Source organism: Phocoena phocoena, chromosome 1, assembly GCF_963924675.1.
Source record: "Phocoena phocoena chromosome 1, mPhoPho1.1, whole genome shotgun sequence".
Taxonomy (NCBI): Eukaryota; Metazoa; Chordata; class Mammalia; order Artiodactyla; family Phocoenidae; genus Phocoena; species Phocoena phocoena.
Genome location: NC_089219.1, coordinates 96,167,571 through 96,186,469, shown reverse-complemented (window position 1 = coordinate 96,186,469; position 18,899 = coordinate 96,167,571). Strand labels below are relative to the sequence as shown.

Below are 18,899 nucleotides of genomic sequence, written 5' to 3'. Positions count from 1 at the left end.
GTCTGTCCTGGCTTTTCTTTTTTAATCCACATATGAAGTATCTGCATTTTACATGTAATTATAAGGTATGTATAACTATAATTTTTTCCTCATTATTTTTATTTTTTTAAAGTTAGAATTTTTTCCCCCACCCCCTAGGAAACTTGGGAGGCAGTATGATATAGTTAGTAGAAAGTGCACTGGACCAGAAATACAGATAAACTTAGGGGAACTGAAACAAAACCTTGTTTGAAACTGTACAGATACCAGCGTTTCAGATGTACCTTGATTCAGGCTCCTTTACTGTACCTCCTAAATTCTCAGAAATAAATCACAAGAATATCAAGTTGCAGGAGAAGCACAGATAACTTACTTTGTAGCATCATTCTGGGGGGAGTGGCAGAAGCTGCTGTTGAAGCTGATCCGGAGTTCTGTTCTTTTAAGCAGCACCTCTGATCATCCATCCGATTGCTCTGAAATCGGCTCAGTAGGTCAAAGAACCCTTCATCTCCAATAGTATCTGCACTGATTTTCTAAAATATTGAGAGGAAATCTAAATATTTCAGCATTATCCTTAGATCATCAATGAAACAATATCATATATACCTCAAATGCAAATGGTAAACGATGAAGATTAAAAATAAACAATTGACATTTTCTTTATACAAGATGCCAACCACTTGGTAATAAAAAGTTATTTCAATCCAACTAACAAAAAGCATTTCTGGTTATTTTTTAATCCTTGTATTCCTAAAGCTAAATAAATGTACCTCAGACTTAGGGGAACTGCTACAGATACTGAATAAATTATGCAGATATCAGTGATACAGGCATGTACCCCAGGTTCAAAGTTCAGTTCTAAGATTCTACAACAGAATTTAAGTAAACTAGTCTTTCTAAGAACTGATTAAAGTAAGAAAGCATATATATTTTCCTGGCATATTGATTTTTAAGGTCTTTTATTGTATTTAAAGATTTGAAGATCCTGAAGAAATATAAACTTCAAATAAATGAATATTTGAGACAGAGGGGTACCAGTTATACTTTATTTGGAAAGCTTCAAAACTAAAATAATGTTTAATAAAAGTAATTATTTTAGTTTTCATAATGATAGTATTATAATAGAAGTACATATATACAAACTGTTATGAGCCTTGGGAGAAGGGTTTAACTAATTCTTAAGTGAAACAGCAGAAACTTATGTGATACTTGAGTGGGTTCCTGGAGAGTGAATAAACATTTGCAGGGTAGAGGTGTTTCACACAGATTAATGCGCAATTCCAAAGCTTTGTAGTGTTTAGGGGATAATGAACTGAAGGGTATGCAGGGGTGGTGAAAAGGGGAGGGGAAGAAGAGACCAACACAAGGACCTCTGTATGACATACTAACAAGTTAAAGACATCCCATGTGACATAAGAGAAGCACTGGTAATAGCCAATTTTAAGCGGTTTTGTACAGAAACAGAACTGGCCCTTCCAATTGATTGCAAGGGTTAATAATGGAAGGAAAGGGGTCAGTTCAGGTGCCTATTCCAGAAATCTGGGTAAGAGATAAAGCAGTACATTAAGAACTAACACATAGTAACAGAGATTTTTTTTTAAAGGTGGGGGGACGGTGGTCAGGGCAGATCTGAGTGATATAGGGATTAACTGGATGTGGTCAATGAAGGAGAGGGAGTCTAGAATGACACCAGCGTTCCTAGCTTGGGTGACAGTGTAGTATACATGGTATCCCTTTAATTGAAGTAAGGAAAACAGGAGGGCTTGAGACAGCACAATTTTTAACACGTCAAGCTTGAGGTTTGGGAATAAGTATGTACATAAGCTATAGTCAACTGTCTTAATCACTAACAAAAAGACTTTTCCCTAGGGGCAAAAAGCCTCTAATTAAAAATTCTGAATATCAAAAGACAGGCTCCAAAAATACAGACATTTTTGGTTGGGCTAAGTGGGCTTAGTTAAGACCTCAAACCTTGAACAAAGATATGCCTTCCAGATCTACAAAAATATTCTTGGACCATTTTTATATACCCCATAATATTTTTAATAATATAATAATAATTATAATAATTTCCTTTTGTTAGTCATACATGTGTAAGGAACATGTAAAAAACTGATGAAAACCAAGGCAAAGGACACTACAAGGGTGCAGATACAAAAAAAAAAAATGCTGACAACAGGACCAATAGAAATTTCTGTTAAAAAATAAAAGGCTAACAATTTTTTCAAAGGTTCTCAACTGCTTGAAAAATGGACTTGATAATTTGAAGTATCTTCTTTTGTAATTTATTTTGATCTTTTTATCAGACTGTAGGGTAGGTAGAGATACCCCTGATACTTACCAGTAAACCCATGGTATTTTTCAACTTCTAAATATTTTTTATGTTCAATAATCTGATATCTATGCTCACTTTTAAACAACATCGTTTTTAACTGTATAATTTTAACAATAGAAATAAATAGAAATTGATGCATGCAGACACTCTTCATTTTAAATTAGTATTTAAAACTCCTTGAACATCTGAATTTCATTTGTTCTGACTTCTAGACTGAGTGGAGGACATTTTCACTGGGAGACACTCTGGTGAAATGAAGGTAGTAATTTTGCAAACAACAGTGACTTAAAACACAAAGAAATAATTACTGCCCAAAGTAGTGGAGCAACTTATCTATGAATGGAGTAATTATAGTTTCTAGCTTTGAAGAACACAGAAAAGATAGGAAAATACAGAAGACTTCTTTGAATAACAAAGATATTTTATACTGAATATCTAAAAATATATTACAAAAATCCAGTATGAATATAAAAAACTCAAAACACAATACTCAAAAACTTATTTTAAACATACCCTTTGAGAATTTGAAATTCGGTGATCGATGGAATTACTGGCATCTTGGAGAACTTTGGTGGAGGAATTACTTTTGTATTTTTTCCCCTTCAATCTGTTGACAAAGAGGAGCTTTGCAGAAGGTTTGGCAATAAGAGGTTTTTGTTTAGCAAGAATTTCACTGTTCCAGTTTTGAACCTACACAATTATAAATGGAAAGCACGACATGAAAAAAAACCACCAAAGCTATATATAATCTGCCATTTAGTAACTGGGGGTGGGGAGGGGGGTGAGTGGCTTAGATCTCTTAATAAATTCCTTTTTGCCAGTATATCTCACTGTTTTCTTTTTTAATTAATTATCTTTGGCTGCATTGGGTCTTCGTTGCTACGTGCGGGTCTAGTTGTGGCGAGCAGGGGTTATTCTTCGTTTTGGTGCGTGGGCTTCTCATTGCGGTAGCTTCTCTTGTTGCGGAGCATGGGCCCTAGGTACATGCTTCAGTAGTTGTGGCATGCGGGCTCAGCAGTTGTGGCTCATGGGCTCTAGAGCGCAGGCTCAGTAGTTGTGGTTCACGGGCTTAGTTGCTTTGTAGCATGTGGGATCTTCCCAGACCAAGGCTCAAACCCATGTCCCCTGCACTGGCAGGCAGATTCTTAACCACTGCGCCACCAGGGAAGTCCCTAACTCACTGTTTTCAACAGCTTGTACCGAATGTGTGTTACGGATTTCTCATTATCAAAATATTAAAATGGAGGTTTTTAAAAACCTAAGAAAAGAAAACAAAGTTTGCGAAAAGTCCATAAAAATAAAATTTAAATGGTCAGAGAAGAAGCCAAAGTTTTATTCTTGGTATGAGTTACTTAGAAATCTGCTACAATTGGAAATTTTGGATGTATGTAGAATTTATAACCCTAAAAAATAACATCTAAAACTTACATAGCAGCAGTAATCTTTTGTTGATAAAACTGTACTGAACTCTTTGACTTTATTATGACTTCCAAACAGGAAGTTAGGGACTTCCCTGTTGGTCCAGTGGCTAAGAATCCATCTTCCAATGCAGGGGACGCGGGTTTGATCCCTGGTCAGGGAGCTAAGATCCCACGTGCCGTAGAGCAACTAAGCCCGCACGCTGCAACTACGGAGAACACAGGCCACAACTAGAGAGCCCACGTGCCACAACGAGGAGCCCATATGCCTCAACTAAGACCCAAGGCAGCCAAAACTAAAACAAATAAATAAATATTATGAGGTAAAAAAAAAAAATCACAAATAACTAATTCCACTTAAACATATTTTAAATTAGACATAAAGCTTTATCATCATTAGGCTCTTGGAAAATTACAGGGTTGAATCTGGTCAGCTTCTCGTGGAATTTACTGTTGGTACCACTACAGATGCACCAAATTAATTTTGTTGCTTATTACTAGTTTCCTACCTACTAGAAAAACGAAGAAGATCTAAACTGACTTAAGTTTTCTGTGTTCTGGTTTTTTTTTTTTTTTTAATCTATAGATTTAAGGATTTGAGAACCACTCACCAATATAAGAGGTAAATATATGGGGGAAATCAGAAAGCCCTTCAGAAGTTAACCAGAAGTTTTTTAAAAACTCTGTAACTGTTTGGAATAAAAATATATTGGATATTAGTTCAAATCAGATGTTGGTCTTACGAAGACTACTTACACAAAAAATGTCAATATTAAAAAATAATATGCCTATTATAATAGGGCAGAAGAATATTTCATTACATGGAAAGATGTTGATATATTACTATGTCTTATAAAATAGTATCTATAATATGATATTCATATGAAAATGCAAGAAGAATAAATACAAAAACATTAATTTTGGTTACTACTGGTAGGTGGGATTACCAATAATTTCAATTTCCTTGTTGGAAGTTTCCAAATGTGTTTATAGTTCCAATAAACACATTTTATAAAAAGTGTTTCAAGAAATACACCATAAAGGAGTAAAAGCATACCTTAACAATGTAAAATTAAGATAAATGGAGGTAGCAGAAAGCAGCCTAGATTTGTTCTTCAATAACCTTTTTCCAATTATAAAGTCCCTTCTCTGTTACTTAAAAAAAAAAAACCTAGAGAAGATGCATCTTGAACAGAGTTATTTCTTTGTTAGTTAAAAAAAAATGCTTTTCAAAAATGCAGCTAAAAACACTAGCTTGATCATACATATCATTAATCTTGCCAATAATGTTGCTGTTACTTAGTTGAAAAAAGTCTTCCTAATCCTTTTCTGATCTTCCTGTTCTTCATTTAATTAAAAAAAGTAATGCATGTACATGGTAAAATAGTAAAATATTCAAACAGTTCAAAATAGTATATAAAAGTGTTTCTCCTAACCCAGATAGCAATTCTTTTCCCAGAGGCAATCGTTACTAGCAAGTATCTTATATATTATTCCAGAAATGTCTTATGCATCTACAAAGGATATATATGCATAAAACCTTTCTTAAACAGATGGCAGCATACCGTACACATTCTTTTTGCATTGTACTCGATTCTTTTCAAAGGAAAATGTTAAAGTGATACCCATATATGACAAGACTTATTTAAATTATTTAAATTAAAAGTTGCTAAAATATTTTGTTATAATTGTTCAAGAAATAAAAACTGCCAACCTTTTCTGGTGTTAACTTCATAAGTTCCATGTTTTCCATACTGTGTCGGCGTCCAAACTTGGGGCGTGCACCTTTGTAAAAAAAGTAAGCCAGGGAGCCCTTAAGACTGAAAATTCAGCATCACTGTGTTATTCAAATTTAAAGTCTGCTACAAAAACCCACATGGAAGGAGGAAACATGTATTCGTTCAAGAATAATAATTTTCCACACCAACTAAATTAAAATAAAATATACACTCCCTCTAAAACGTTTTGATGTAAGAAGTTAACGTTTTGGTTGGAAACTAACTTTGGTTACTAACTACCCCTTAATTTAGAAAAGGCATTTATATAATAACTAGTTTTATATGATACACAGTCTCCTAAAAACAACCCAAACAAACTGTAGAGAGGTTTAAGTAAGTAGAAACACAAGGAAAACATAAGGCCTTCAAATTTGAGGTAAGAACCAAAATAACATCCCCAATACTATATTATTACTCTTCTGAGTTACCTGTTTCCATTTTAAGATCTCATTAGATGACAGATTTACTTCCAGTCAGGAAAAAAGTTAAATAAAAAGATCTTCAAAATATTTTTTCAAAAAGTTGTCATTAAATATGAAGAACTTTCATATCCATTCAATCTTTAATATTTTAAAAGGCATAATATAAGAAATACATGATACCTGATAGCCAGCTTCAGAAATAAACCACGGGGGGTGGGGTGAGGGGTGCCTTCAAGATGGCAGAGGAGTAAGACGTGGAGATCACCTTCCTCCCCACAAATACATCAGAAATACATTTACATGTGGAACAACTCCTACAGAACACCTACTTAACTTTGGCAGAAGACCTAAGACTTCCCAAAAGGCAAGAAACATCCCCACGTACCTGGGTAGGACAAAAGAAAAAAGGAAAAACAGACAAAAGAATAGGGACGGGACCTGCACCTCTGGGAGGGAGCTGTGAAGGAGGAAAAGTTTCCACACACTAGGAAGCCCCTTCACTGGCGGATACAGGGGGTGGCGGGGGTGAAGCTTGGGAGCCACGGAGGAGAGTGCAGCAACAGGAGGTGCAGAGGGCAAAGCAGAGAGATTCCTGCACAGAGGATCGGTGCCGACCAGCACTCACCAGCCCCAGAGGCTTGTCTGCTCACCTGCTGGGGCGGGAAGGGCTGGGAGCTGAGGCTCGGGCTTTGGAGGTCAGATCCCAGGGAGAGGACTGGGGATGGCTGCGTGAACACAGCCTGAAGGGGGCTAGTGCGCCACAGCTAGCCAGAAGGGAGTCCAGGAAAAAGTCTGGACCTGCCTAAGAGTCAAGAGACCATTGTTTTGGGGTGTGCAAGGAGAAGGGATTCAGAGCATTGCCTAAACAAGCTCCAGAGATGAGTGCCAGCCGCGGCTATCAGCACGGACAGCAGAGATGGGCATGAGATGCTAAGGCTGCTGCTGCAGCCACCAAGAAGCCTGTGTGCAAGCAGGTCACTATCCACACCTCCCCTCCTGGGAGCCTGTGCAGCCCGCCACTGCCAGGGTCCCGGGATCCAGTGACAGCTTCCCCAGGAGAACACATGGCACACCTCAGGTTGTTGCAACACCATGTTAGCCTCTGCGCCCGCAGGCTCACCCTGCATCCGTACCCCTCCCTCCCCCGAGCCTCAGTGAGCCAGAGCCCCCAAATCAGCTGCTCCTTTAATCCCATCCTGTCTGAACAAAGAACAGACGCCCTCAGGCGAGCTACACGCAAAGGTGGGTCCAAATGCAAAGATGAACCCTGGGAGCTGTGCGAACAAAGAAGAGAAAGGGAAATCTCTCCCAGCAGCCTCAGGAGCAGTGGATTAAATCTCCACAATCAACTTGATGTACTCTCAGTCAACTTGTGGAATACCTGAATAGACAACAAATCATCCCAAAATTGAGGTGGTGGACTTTGGTAGCAACTGTAGACTTGGGGTTTGCTTTCTGTATCTAATTTGTTTCTGGTTTTATGTTTATCTTAGTTTAGTATTTAGAATTTATTATCATTTGCAATTTATTGATTTGGTTGCTCTCTTCCTTTGTTTATTTTATATATATATATACTTTTTTTCCTTTTCCTCTTTTTGTGAGTGTGTATGTGTACACTTCTTTCTGTGATTTTGTCTGTACAGCTTTGCTTTTGCCATTTGTCCTAGGGTTCTGACTGTCCATTTTGTTTTGTTTTTTAGTATAGTTACAGTTTTTAGGGCTTGTTATCATTGGAGGATTCGGTTTTTGGTTTGGTTGCTCTCTTCTTTATTTCTCTTTAAATTACTTTTTTATTTTTAATAAATTTTTTCTATTAACTTTATTTTATTGTATTTTTTCTTTCTTTCTTTTTTTCTTTTTCTCCCTTTTCATCAGAGCCATGTGGCTGACAGGGTCTTGGTGCTCCTGCCAGGTGTTAGGCCTGTGCCTCTGAGGTGGGAGAGCCAAGTTCAGGACATTGGACCACCAGAGACCTCCCGGCCCCAAGTAATGTCAAACAGTGAAAGGTCGCCCAGAGATCTCCATCTCAACACTAACACCCAGCTCCACTCAACGACCAGCAAGCTATAGTGCTGGACACCCTATGCCAAACAACTAGCAAGACAGGAACACAACCCCACCCATTAGCAGAGAGGCTGCCTAATATCATAATAAGGTCACAGACACCCCAAAACACACCACCGGATGCAGTCCTGCCCACCAGAAACAAAAGATCCAGTCTCATTCACAAGAACACAGGCACCAGTCCCCTCCAACAGGAAGCCTACACAACCCACTGAACCAACCTTACCCACTGGGAGCAGACACCAAAAACAATGGGAACTATGAACCTGCAGCCTGCGAAATGGAGACCCCAAACACAGTAAGTTAAGCAAAATGAGAATAGAGAAATACACAGCAGAGGAAGGAGCAAGGCAAAAAAACACCAGACCAAACAAATGAAGAGGAATTAGGCAGTCTACCTGAAAAAGAATTCAGAGTAATGATAGTAAAGATGATCCAAAATCTTAAAAATAGAATGGAGAAAATACCAGAAATGTTTAACAAGGACCTAGAAGAACTAAAGAGCAAACAAACAATGATGGACAACACAATAAATGAAATTAAAAATTCTCTAGAAGGAATCAAAAGCAGAATAACTGAGGCAGATGAACGGATAAGTGACCTGGAAGATATAATAGTGGAAATAACTACCACAGAGCAGAACAAAGAAAAAAGAATGAAAAGAATTGAGGACAATCTCAGAGACCTCTGGGACAACATTAAACACACCAACATTTGAATTATAGGGGTCCCAGAAGAAGAATAGAAAAAAAAGAGACTGAGAAAATATTTGAAGAGATTATAGTTGAAAATTTCCCTAATATGAGAAAGGAAATAGTCAAGTCCAGGAAGCGCAGACAGTCCCACACAGGATAAATCCAAGGAGAAACACACCAAGACACATATTAATCAAACTATCAAAAATTAAATACAAAGAAAAAATATTAAAAGCAGCAAGGGAAAAGCAACAATTAACATACAAGGGAATCCCCATAAGGTTAACAGCTGATCTTTCAGCAGAAGCTCTGCAAGCCAGAAGGGAGTGTCGGGACATATTTAAAGTGATGAAAGGGAAAAACCTACAACCAAGATTACTCTACCCTGCAAGGATCTCATTCAGATTTGACGGAGAAATTAAAACCTTTACAGACAAGCAAAAGCTAAGAGAATTCAGCACCACCAAACCAGCTCTACAACAAATGCTAAAAGAACTTCTCTAGGCAGGAAACACAAGAGAAGGAAAAGACTTACAATTAAAAACCCAGAACAGTTAAGAAAATGGTAATAGGAACATACATATCGATAACTACCTTAAATGTAAATGGATTAAATGCTCCAACCAAAAGACATAGACTGGCTGAATGGATACAAAAACAAGACCTGTACATATGCTGTCTACAAGAGACTTGCTTCAGACCTAGGGACACATACAGACTGAAAGCGAGGGGATGGAAAAAGATATTCCATGCAAATGGAAACCAAAAGAAAGCTGGAGTAGCAATTCTCACGTCAGACAAAACAGACTTTAAAATAAAGACTATTACAAGAGACAAAGAAGGACACTACATAATGATCAACGAATCAATCCAAGAAGATATAACAGTTGTAAATATTTATGCACCCAACATACGAACACCTGAATACATAAGGCAAATGCTAACAGCCATTAAAGGGGAAATCAACAGTAATAAAATCATAGTAGGGGACTTTAACACCTCACTTTCACCAACAGACAGATCGTCCAAAATGAAAATAAATAAGGAAATACAAGCTTTAAGTGATATATTAAACAAGATGAACTTAATTGATATTTATAGGACATTCCATCCAAAAACAGATTACACTTTCTTCTCAAGTGCTCATGGAACATTCTCCAGGATAGATCACACCTTGGGTCACAAATCAAGCCTTGGTAAATTTAAGAAAATTGACATCGTATCAAGTATCTTTTCTGACCACAACGCTATGAGACTAGATATCAATTACAGGAAAAAATCTGTAAAAAAAATACAAACACATGAAGGCTAAACAATATGTTACTACATAACCAAGAGATCACTGAAGAAATCAAAGAGGAAATCAAAAATACCTAGAAACAAATGACAATGAAAACACAATGACCCAAAACATACGGGATGCAGCAAAAGCAGTTCTAACAGGGAAGTTTATAGCAATACAATCCTACTCAAGAAATAAGAAACATCTCAAATAAAAAACCTAACCTTACAGCTAAAGCAATCAGAGAAAGAAGAAAATAACCCCAAAGTTAGCAGGAGGAAAGAAATCATAAAGATCAGATCAGAAATAAATGAAAAAGAAATTAAGCAAACAATAGCAAATATCAACAAAACTAAAAGCTGGTACTTTGAGAAGATAAACAAAATTGATAAGCCATTAGCCAGACTCATCAAGAAATAAAGGGAAAAGACTCAAATCAATAGAATTAGAAATGAAAAAGAAGTAACAACTGACACCGCAGAAATACAAAGGATCATGAGAGATTACTACAAGCAACTATATGCCAATAAAATGGACAACCTGGAAGAAATGGACAAATTCTTAGAAAAGCACAACCTTCCGAGACTGAATCAGGAAGAAGCAGAAAATATAAACAGACCAATCACAAGCACTGAAATTGAAACTGTGATTAAAAATCTTCCAACAAACAAAAGCCCAGGACCAGATAGCTTCACAGGTGAATTCTATCAAACATTTAGAGACGAGCTAACACCTATCCTTCTCAAACTCTTCCAAAATACAGCAGAGGGAGGAACACTCCCAAACGCATTCTACAACGCCACCATCACCCTGATACCAAAACCAAAGATACCACAAAAAAACTACAGGCCAATATCACTGATGAACATAGATGCAAAAATCCTCAACAAAATACTAGCAAGCAGAATCCAACAGCACATTAAAAGGATCATACACCATGATCAAGTGGGGTTTATCCCAGGAATGCAAGGATTCTTCAGTATATGCAAATCAATCAAAGTGATACACCATATTAACAAACTGAAGGAGAAAAACCATATGATCATCTCAACAGATGCAGAAAAAGCTTATGACAAAATTCAACACCCATATATGATAAAAACTCTCCAGAAAGTAGGCATAAAGGGAACTTACCTCAACATAATAAAGGCCATATATGACAAACCCACAGCCAATATCGTTCTTAATGGTGAAAAACTGAAACCATTTCCACTAAGATCAGGAACAAGACAAGGTTGCCCACTCTCACCACTATTATTCAACATAGTTTTGGAAGTTTTAGCCACAGCAATCAGAGAAGAAAAAGAAATAAAAGGAATCCAAATCGGAAAAGAAGAAGTAAAACTGTCACTGTTTGCAGATGACATGATACTATACATAGAGAATCCTAAAGATGCTACCAGAAAATTAGTAGAGCTAATTGATGAATTTGGTAAAGTAGCAGGATACAAAATTAATGCACAGAAATCTCTGGCATTCCTATACATTAAAGATGGAAAATCTGAAAGAGAAATTAAGGAAACACTCCCATTTGCTATTGCAACAAAAAGAATAAAATACCTAGGAGTAAACCTACCTAAGGAGACAAAAGACCTGTATGCAGAAAACTATAAGACACTGATGGAAGAAATTAAAGATGATACAAATAGATGGTGAGCTATACCATGTCCTTTGATTGGAAGAATCAACACTGTGAAAATGACTATACTACCCAAATCAATCTACAGATTCAATGCAATTCCTATCAAACTATCAATGGCATTTTTCACAGAACTAGAACAAAAAATTTCACAATTTGTATGGAAACACAAAAGACCCCGAATAGCCAAAGCAATATTGAGAACAAAAAATGGAGCTGGAATCAGGCTCTCTGACTTCAGACTATACTACAAAGCTACAGTAATCAAGACAGTATGGTATTGCCACAAAAACAGAAATATAGATCAATGGAACAGGATAGAAAGCCCAGAGATAAACCCACACATATATGGTTACCTTATCTTTGATAAAGGAGGCAAGAATATACAATGGAGAAAAGACAGCCTCTTCAATAAGTGGTGCTGGCAAAACTGGACAGGTACATGTAAAAGAATGAAATTAGAACACTCCCAACACCATACACAAAAATAAACTCAAAATGGATGAAAGACCTAAATGTAAGGCCAGACACTATAAAACTCTTAGAGGAAAACATAGGCAGAATACTCTAAGATATAAATCATGGCAAGATCCTTTTTGACCCACTTCCTAGAGAAATGGAAAAACAAAAACAAACAAGTGGGACCTAATGAAATTTAAAAGCTTTTGCACAGCAAAGGAAACCATAAGCAAGACGAAAAGACAACCCTCAGAATGGGAGAAAATATTTGCAAACGAAGCAACTGACAAAGGATTAATCTCCAAAATATACAAGTAGCTTATGCAGCTCAGTATCAAGAAAACAAACAACCTAATCCAAAAATGGGCAGAAGACCTAAATAGACATTTCTCCAAAGAAGATATACAGATTGCTAACAAACACATGAAAGTATGCTCAACATCCCTAATCATTAGAGAAATGCAAGTCAAAACTACAATGAGATGTCACCTCACACTGGTCACAATGGCCGTCATAAAAAAATCTACAAAGAATAAATGCTGGAGAGGGTGTGGAGAAAAGGGAACCCTCTTGCACTGTTGGTGGGAATGTAAATTGTTACAGCCACTATGGAGAACAGTATGGAGGTTCCTTAAAAAACTACAAATAGAACTACCATACGACCCAGCAATCCCACTACTGGGCATATACCCAGAGAAAACCATAATTCAGAAAGAGTCATATACCACAATGTTCAGTGCAGCTCTATTTACAATAGCCAGGACATGGAAGCAACTAAGTGTCCATTGACAGATGAATGGATAAAGAAGATATGGCACATATATACAAAGGAATATTACTCAGCCAAAAAAGAAACGAAATTGAGTTATTTGTAGTGAGATGGATGGACCTAGAGTCTGTCATATAGAGTGAAGTAAGTCAGAAAGAGAAAAACAAATACCATATGCTAACACATATATGTGGAATCTAAGAAAAAAAAAGGTTCTGAAGAACCTAGGGGCAGGACAGGAATAAAGATGCAGACGTAGAGAATGGACTTGAGGACACGGTGGGGGGAAGGGTAAACTGGGACAAAGTGAGAGAGTGGCATGGACACATATACACTTCCAAATGTAAAGTAGATACCTAGCGGGAAGCAGCCGCATAACACAGGGAGATCAGCTAGGTGCTTTGTGTCCACCTAGAAAGGTGGGCTAGGGAGGGTGGGAGGGAGATGCAAGAGAGAGGAGATATGGGGATGTATGTATATGTATAGCTAATTCACTCTGTTATATAGCAGAAACTAACACACCAATGTAAAGCAATTATACTCCAATAAAGATGTTAAAAAAAAATGATTGTTGCTCCACTTCATAAGCTCCATTTTAAACATGAAGTGCTCTAATGATCTTCTTTGAGGCATGGTGATAGTAGGAACTGGCTCCCACACCTTATTCTATTCAGACAGTTTTATTCTGGGAATAGTGTTGTAGGAAATAGATTAAAAATATTAAATTACTTTTGAATACATACCATCAGAAAACAAATACTCACATAATGTGGTTGTTACTGTTTATGATGTCAAGAATTTTCTTCCCTGATAAGAAACTCTTGAAGATAAAGAATGAAATAAATATATCTTCTAAAACAATAAGCTCACAAAATGATGAGGCTGGTTGCAGTGCTCTGAGTTTAATTGGAAAACATAGCCACTGAGAAGGTAATTTGAACTATGACTATAAATTTTTGTGAAGAGTCATCATCTGTAACAAGCCTTTTACTTCATTTATTCTTAGCTATTTCACATAAAGAGAAAAAATTTTTCTTAAAGAAATTGGATGCACTAGAAAGTAATGAAATCTAAAGTCATTCTTTTTGTACAAAGTGAATCTGTAAACCTCTCCAGTTGCTACCCTTTCAGTCCCTTTCTTTGAGATTTTTACTTGACAGGGGTGGGGTAAGGGAACGTAGTTTCTCAACAAATTGCCTTCCTTCCATAAGTAGTTCCTACCCTGGGTTTTCTTGTCACAAAAATCTGTAACTTTTCCAACTCTGAAAATTATTTCAGTCAAATTGTGTATCATGTGCTGCTTACTTTGTAAAACAGAAGAACTTTGAGAAGCAAAAAAAAAAAAGAAAAAAAACCACAACTGACACATTAACTCCCCCTTTTGTAATTCCCCCCATAACTTCCCTCTTCCTCCCTAAGTTTTTATATTTTCATTACATATGTATATATCTCTAAGCAATGGAGCTTATTATATAACATTACATAAGTGGTCTCACACTGTGTATGTTCTCTAACTTGCTTTCTTTGAGCAACCTCATGTTTGTGAGATTCATCCAAGTTGGTGTGAGTAGTTTAATTTTCATTGCGATTTTAGGACAAGGAACTATTGGTGACAGCTATTTAGGTTGCTTGCAATCATTTGTCATTATAAGCAATATTACTACAGAAATTCTTGGAAATATCTCCTCGTGTACACGAGCAAGCCTTTGTTCCAGTCTGGATAACAGATGAGTGTAACCGGGAGTGGAACTGCTAGATCATACGGTTGGTACATCTTCAACTCTACCAGAATATTGCCAGACTACTCTTTTGAATACATCAATTTCTACTCCTATCAACACTGCATAAAAGTTTCTATTACCTGTATTGTTTCAATACTGGTGTTATCAGGCCTTTTAATTTTCATCCACCTCATCCACCAATATTACCTCACTATGGTTTTCCCCGATAAGTTAAATACCTTTTCACATATTTATGGGCTATTTGTGTTTCTTCTGTTCATCACTTTTGCCTATCTTTTAGTTAGGTTATTTGTCTTGTTTTTAATTCATAGGAGTTCTTATAAATTGAGGATACAAATCCTTTTTTAATCATTTGTGTGGCAAATGTCCTCTCAGTTTGTGTTTTATCTCTTTACAGTTTCTTTTAATGAAATGAAGTTCTTAATTTCAGTGTCAATCTTTTTCGTAATGGTTTTGTTTTTGTGGGGTTTTTTTTTTGTTTTTGTGTTTTGAGACATCCTTCCCCTCTCTGATATCATGAAGATATTCTCCTTTATTTTCAGAGGTAGTACAGCATTCTGATTGAACAGACCAATCACTCATTGTGATATGACCTTGGGCAACTACCTCTCTGTGATTTTCTCATTTGTAAAGGACAACTATACCCCTACCTCATAGATCACTGTGTGATGATAAATGCACCATCATCTGTAAAGGGGTCAGTATAATGCCTGGTAAGTAGTAAGCATTCAGCAAGTGTTAGCTGGCTGATCATAATTATTGCTCTAAATCTGTCTTTCATACTTAAATCCTTGATCCATCAAGAATTTATTTTTGTGTGATATTAATTGCCATATATGCAAGGATTATAGACTCTATATTCCATTCCATTGGTCTATTTGTCTCTATGCCAGTAACACACTGCCTTCATTACTGTAGCTTTATAATCTTTATATCTGTAGAGAAAGCACTTCTTATCTCTTGTTTTTCATCAGGAATGTTTTGGCTTTGAGTTCTTAGCCCTTTTTTCTTCCACACACATTCATGAATGACCTGGTCAAGTTCCACAAAAAAACTGCCATTATTTGCTTGGCAGCACACTGAATTTATATCAACTTGGGAAGAACTGACATCCTTTAAAATATTTAGTTTTCCGATAGGCGCAATTCCTGAGAGAAATGTGTTTAGATTTCCCCTTATGGTTCTGGATTTTCCCATTTCTCCTTTTAGTTTAGTCAGTTTTGCTTTATGTACACTGAAGCTTTGTTATTAGGCTTGCTAGATACATACAAATTTAAGGCTTTTATCTTCCTGGTGAATTGAATTCTTAACCATTGTGAAGTGACTGTCTTCATTTCTAACAAAGTCTTTTGCCTTAAAGTACATTTTATCTGATATTAGTACAGCTGTACCAGCTTTCTCTTGATCCGTTTTTCCATGGTATGTTTTTTCAATCCTTTTACTTTCAGGCTTAGTTGGATTTTATTCTTTTACCAATCTGATACTCCTGGTCCTTTAAATGGAACGTTTACATTTAATAGAATTACTGATATATTTGGATATTTGAGCTATTTTCTCCTTTACTATGTTTACTGGTATATTACATTAATTGATTTCCTGATATTCAGTCCACTTGAATTCCTATTTATTTGTTTTAAATACACTGTGGGTTTGGTTTGCAAATATTTTGTTTAAAATTTTTGCATCTATGTTCATGAGTAAAGATTTGCCTGTAAGTTTCCTTTCTTGTACATACTGTTCTTGTCTAGTTTGGATATCAAGGATATACTATTCTCAGAAAGACTGATAAAGTGTTCCCACTTTTCTAGTTACCTATAAAATTTTATGGAAGGTCGGAATCAAGTTTCTTAAATGTTTGGTAGATCACACTTGTAAAATCACCTTGGCCAGGTATTTTCTCAGTGGAAAGATGTTAAATGACTCATCAAATTTCCCTATGGTTTTAGGTATTAGAGATGCCATCCATTCACATTACATTCTACCATTAGATTTTTCTAGATTCAATTTTGGTAAGCTGCTTTTCTAGAAATTGTCCATTTCTCTTAGGTTTTTAAATAAAATTATTCAGGATAATCGCTTATCTTTTCAATGTCTGCTGCATCTACATTATATCCCCTTTTCTCTCTCTTTTTTTTTTCCTCAAATAATCTTGCAGTAGATTTGTTAGGCTTTTAAAAGAATGAAATTTGGGTTTTTAAAAATTTTCTCTATTGAATCTTTGTTTTAAATTCATTAATTTCTGCTATTATTTCTTGCCTTCTACTTTCTTTTCCGTTTTTTGGTTTGTTTTTAACTTTTTAAAAGCTGGATACTTAGATCACTGAGTCTCTTTCCTTTTAAAATATGATACAATATAAATTTTGCTCTAAGAACTAAGGTAAGTTGTATCACATAAATTATAATTCAGTCCTAAGTCATTTTCTAATTTTATTTATGATTTCTTCTTAAATCATACCATAAGTTACTTAGAAGTGTGTATTTTCAAATGAATATGTTTTATATATTATCTTCTTGTTAATTTCTAACTGAACTGCACTGTGCTCAGGGCATGAAATCTATGTGATACAGATTCCTTCAAATTTGTTGGTTTGGCATGTGGTCAAATTTTTGGACCTGTTTCATGAATGTTTTAGAAGAATGTGAATTGATTAGTTGCTTGACACAGTATTCTGTATGTCCATTAAATCAGTGTGACCCATATTTTTAACTGTGACTCATATTAAGAAATACATTTGGAATCTAAAAAAATTAAATGAATAAAAATAAGAAAACAGAAACAGACTCACAGATACAGGCAAGAAACTAATGGTTATCAGTGGGGAAAGAGAAAAGGAGAGGGGCAAGATAGGAGTAGGGTATTAAGAGGTACAAACTACAATGTATAAAACAAATAAGATGCAAGGATATACTGTACAACACAGGGAATATAGCCAATGTTTTATAATAACTTTAAATGGAATATAATCTATAAAAATTTTGAATCACTATGTTGTACACCTGAAACTAACATAATAATGTAGATCCACTATAACTTTAAAGAATACATTTGCATTGCAACCCTAAATACACTTACACAAATGTAGAACAAAATCTCCACACAACAGTACTTGCCCTTATTATGTATGATAACCCCATTAATATGTATGTATGTGTGTGTGTATGTATTTAATGTTAGTTGCAACACCTGAGATTGATTTTATAACTCATTAAATGGGTCAAACACACAATTTGAAAAACACATCAAGCCCATTAATTGTGCTGGTCAAATCCTCTATATTATTACTGATATCTGACTCCTGATTTTTACCTATCAATTACTGAGAGGTATGTTAAAATCACATTAAGCTAGAAGTATCAGCTAAGACGGACTCTGAAGCCAGACTGACTAGGTTGAACTCCCATCTCTACCACTTAAAAAGGTAACCCCAGGAAATTTACTTAACCTCTCCTGCCTCCTAGAGTTGTTAGGATTAAATGAGTTAAAACAGGCAAAGCACTGCCTGGGCACATAGTAAGCACTCAATAATTGTTAGCTATTATTATTTTTTTCAAATCTGCATGATCATTTTTGTTATTCCTTTGTTTCAATTCTGTTATTCCTGTAAACATTTAATCATAGTCATTTTATACTCTGAAGATCTTGGTGACCTGATTTTGCTTTTGTTTGTTTTCTTACTCATTCTGGCTTGCTTCTTTAGGTATTTGGTAATTTTGTTGTTGTTGTTTTGAGTCTTTATAGGCCTGGATAAAGGATGGCTTGCTTACCTCCGGAAAATATTTGATCTTACTTCTGCTAAGTCCCTAGGAGTATTTCTACTTTAGTATTTCTAAAGTGCTTTCAAAAGCACTTTAATGGATTGGGCTTTCTTATACTGTGCAGGTAGAATAAATCAAATTCCAAACCAGTGTGTAGATAGGCTTATGAATTCAGATTCTTATGGGAGACTCCTTTTCTCCACCCTGAGCCAACACCAGAAATATACAAGTTTTCTTGTTTCTTTTGGCTGCACCACATGGCATGCGGGATTTTCATTCCCCGACTAGGGATTGAACCCGTGCCCCCCTGCAGTGGAAGCATGGAGTCTTAACCACTGGACTACCAGAGGAGTCCCTATACAAGTTTTCTTGCAGTTCCTTTAACCAGCAGATTTTTCCAGGCACTAGGGATACAGCAATGAACCTAAGAGACCAAAAAACACCTGTCTTCATGGAGCCAAAGTGAGCAGGGGGTGTGGGAGGAAATGATAAAGCAGTCTGGGCCCAGATTATAGGGCCTTTTAGCCACGATGAGGACTGAAGATTTGGTTCCAGGTATGA

At 36.2% G+C, this 18,899-nt stretch overlaps 1 protein-coding gene across 1 annotated transcript in view; it reads right to left on the bottom strand.

Annotated features, from left to right (window-relative positions):
- The window catches only part of GPSM2 (G protein signaling modulator 2), a 48,269-nt gene that overhangs the window by 10,969 nt on the left and 18,401 nt on the right, over window positions 1-18,899 (bottom strand). The window contains exons 10-12 of the mRNA XM_065878699.1: window positions 5,447-5,517; window positions 2,828-3,004; window positions 353-512 (exon numbers count right to left, since the gene is read on the bottom strand). Of these exons, the coding sequence (XP_065734771.1) occupies window positions 353-512; window positions 2,828-3,004; window positions 5,447-5,517 (408 nt within the window). The remainder of the gene's footprint in view (window positions 1-352; window positions 513-2,827; window positions 3,005-5,446; window positions 5,518-18,899) is intronic.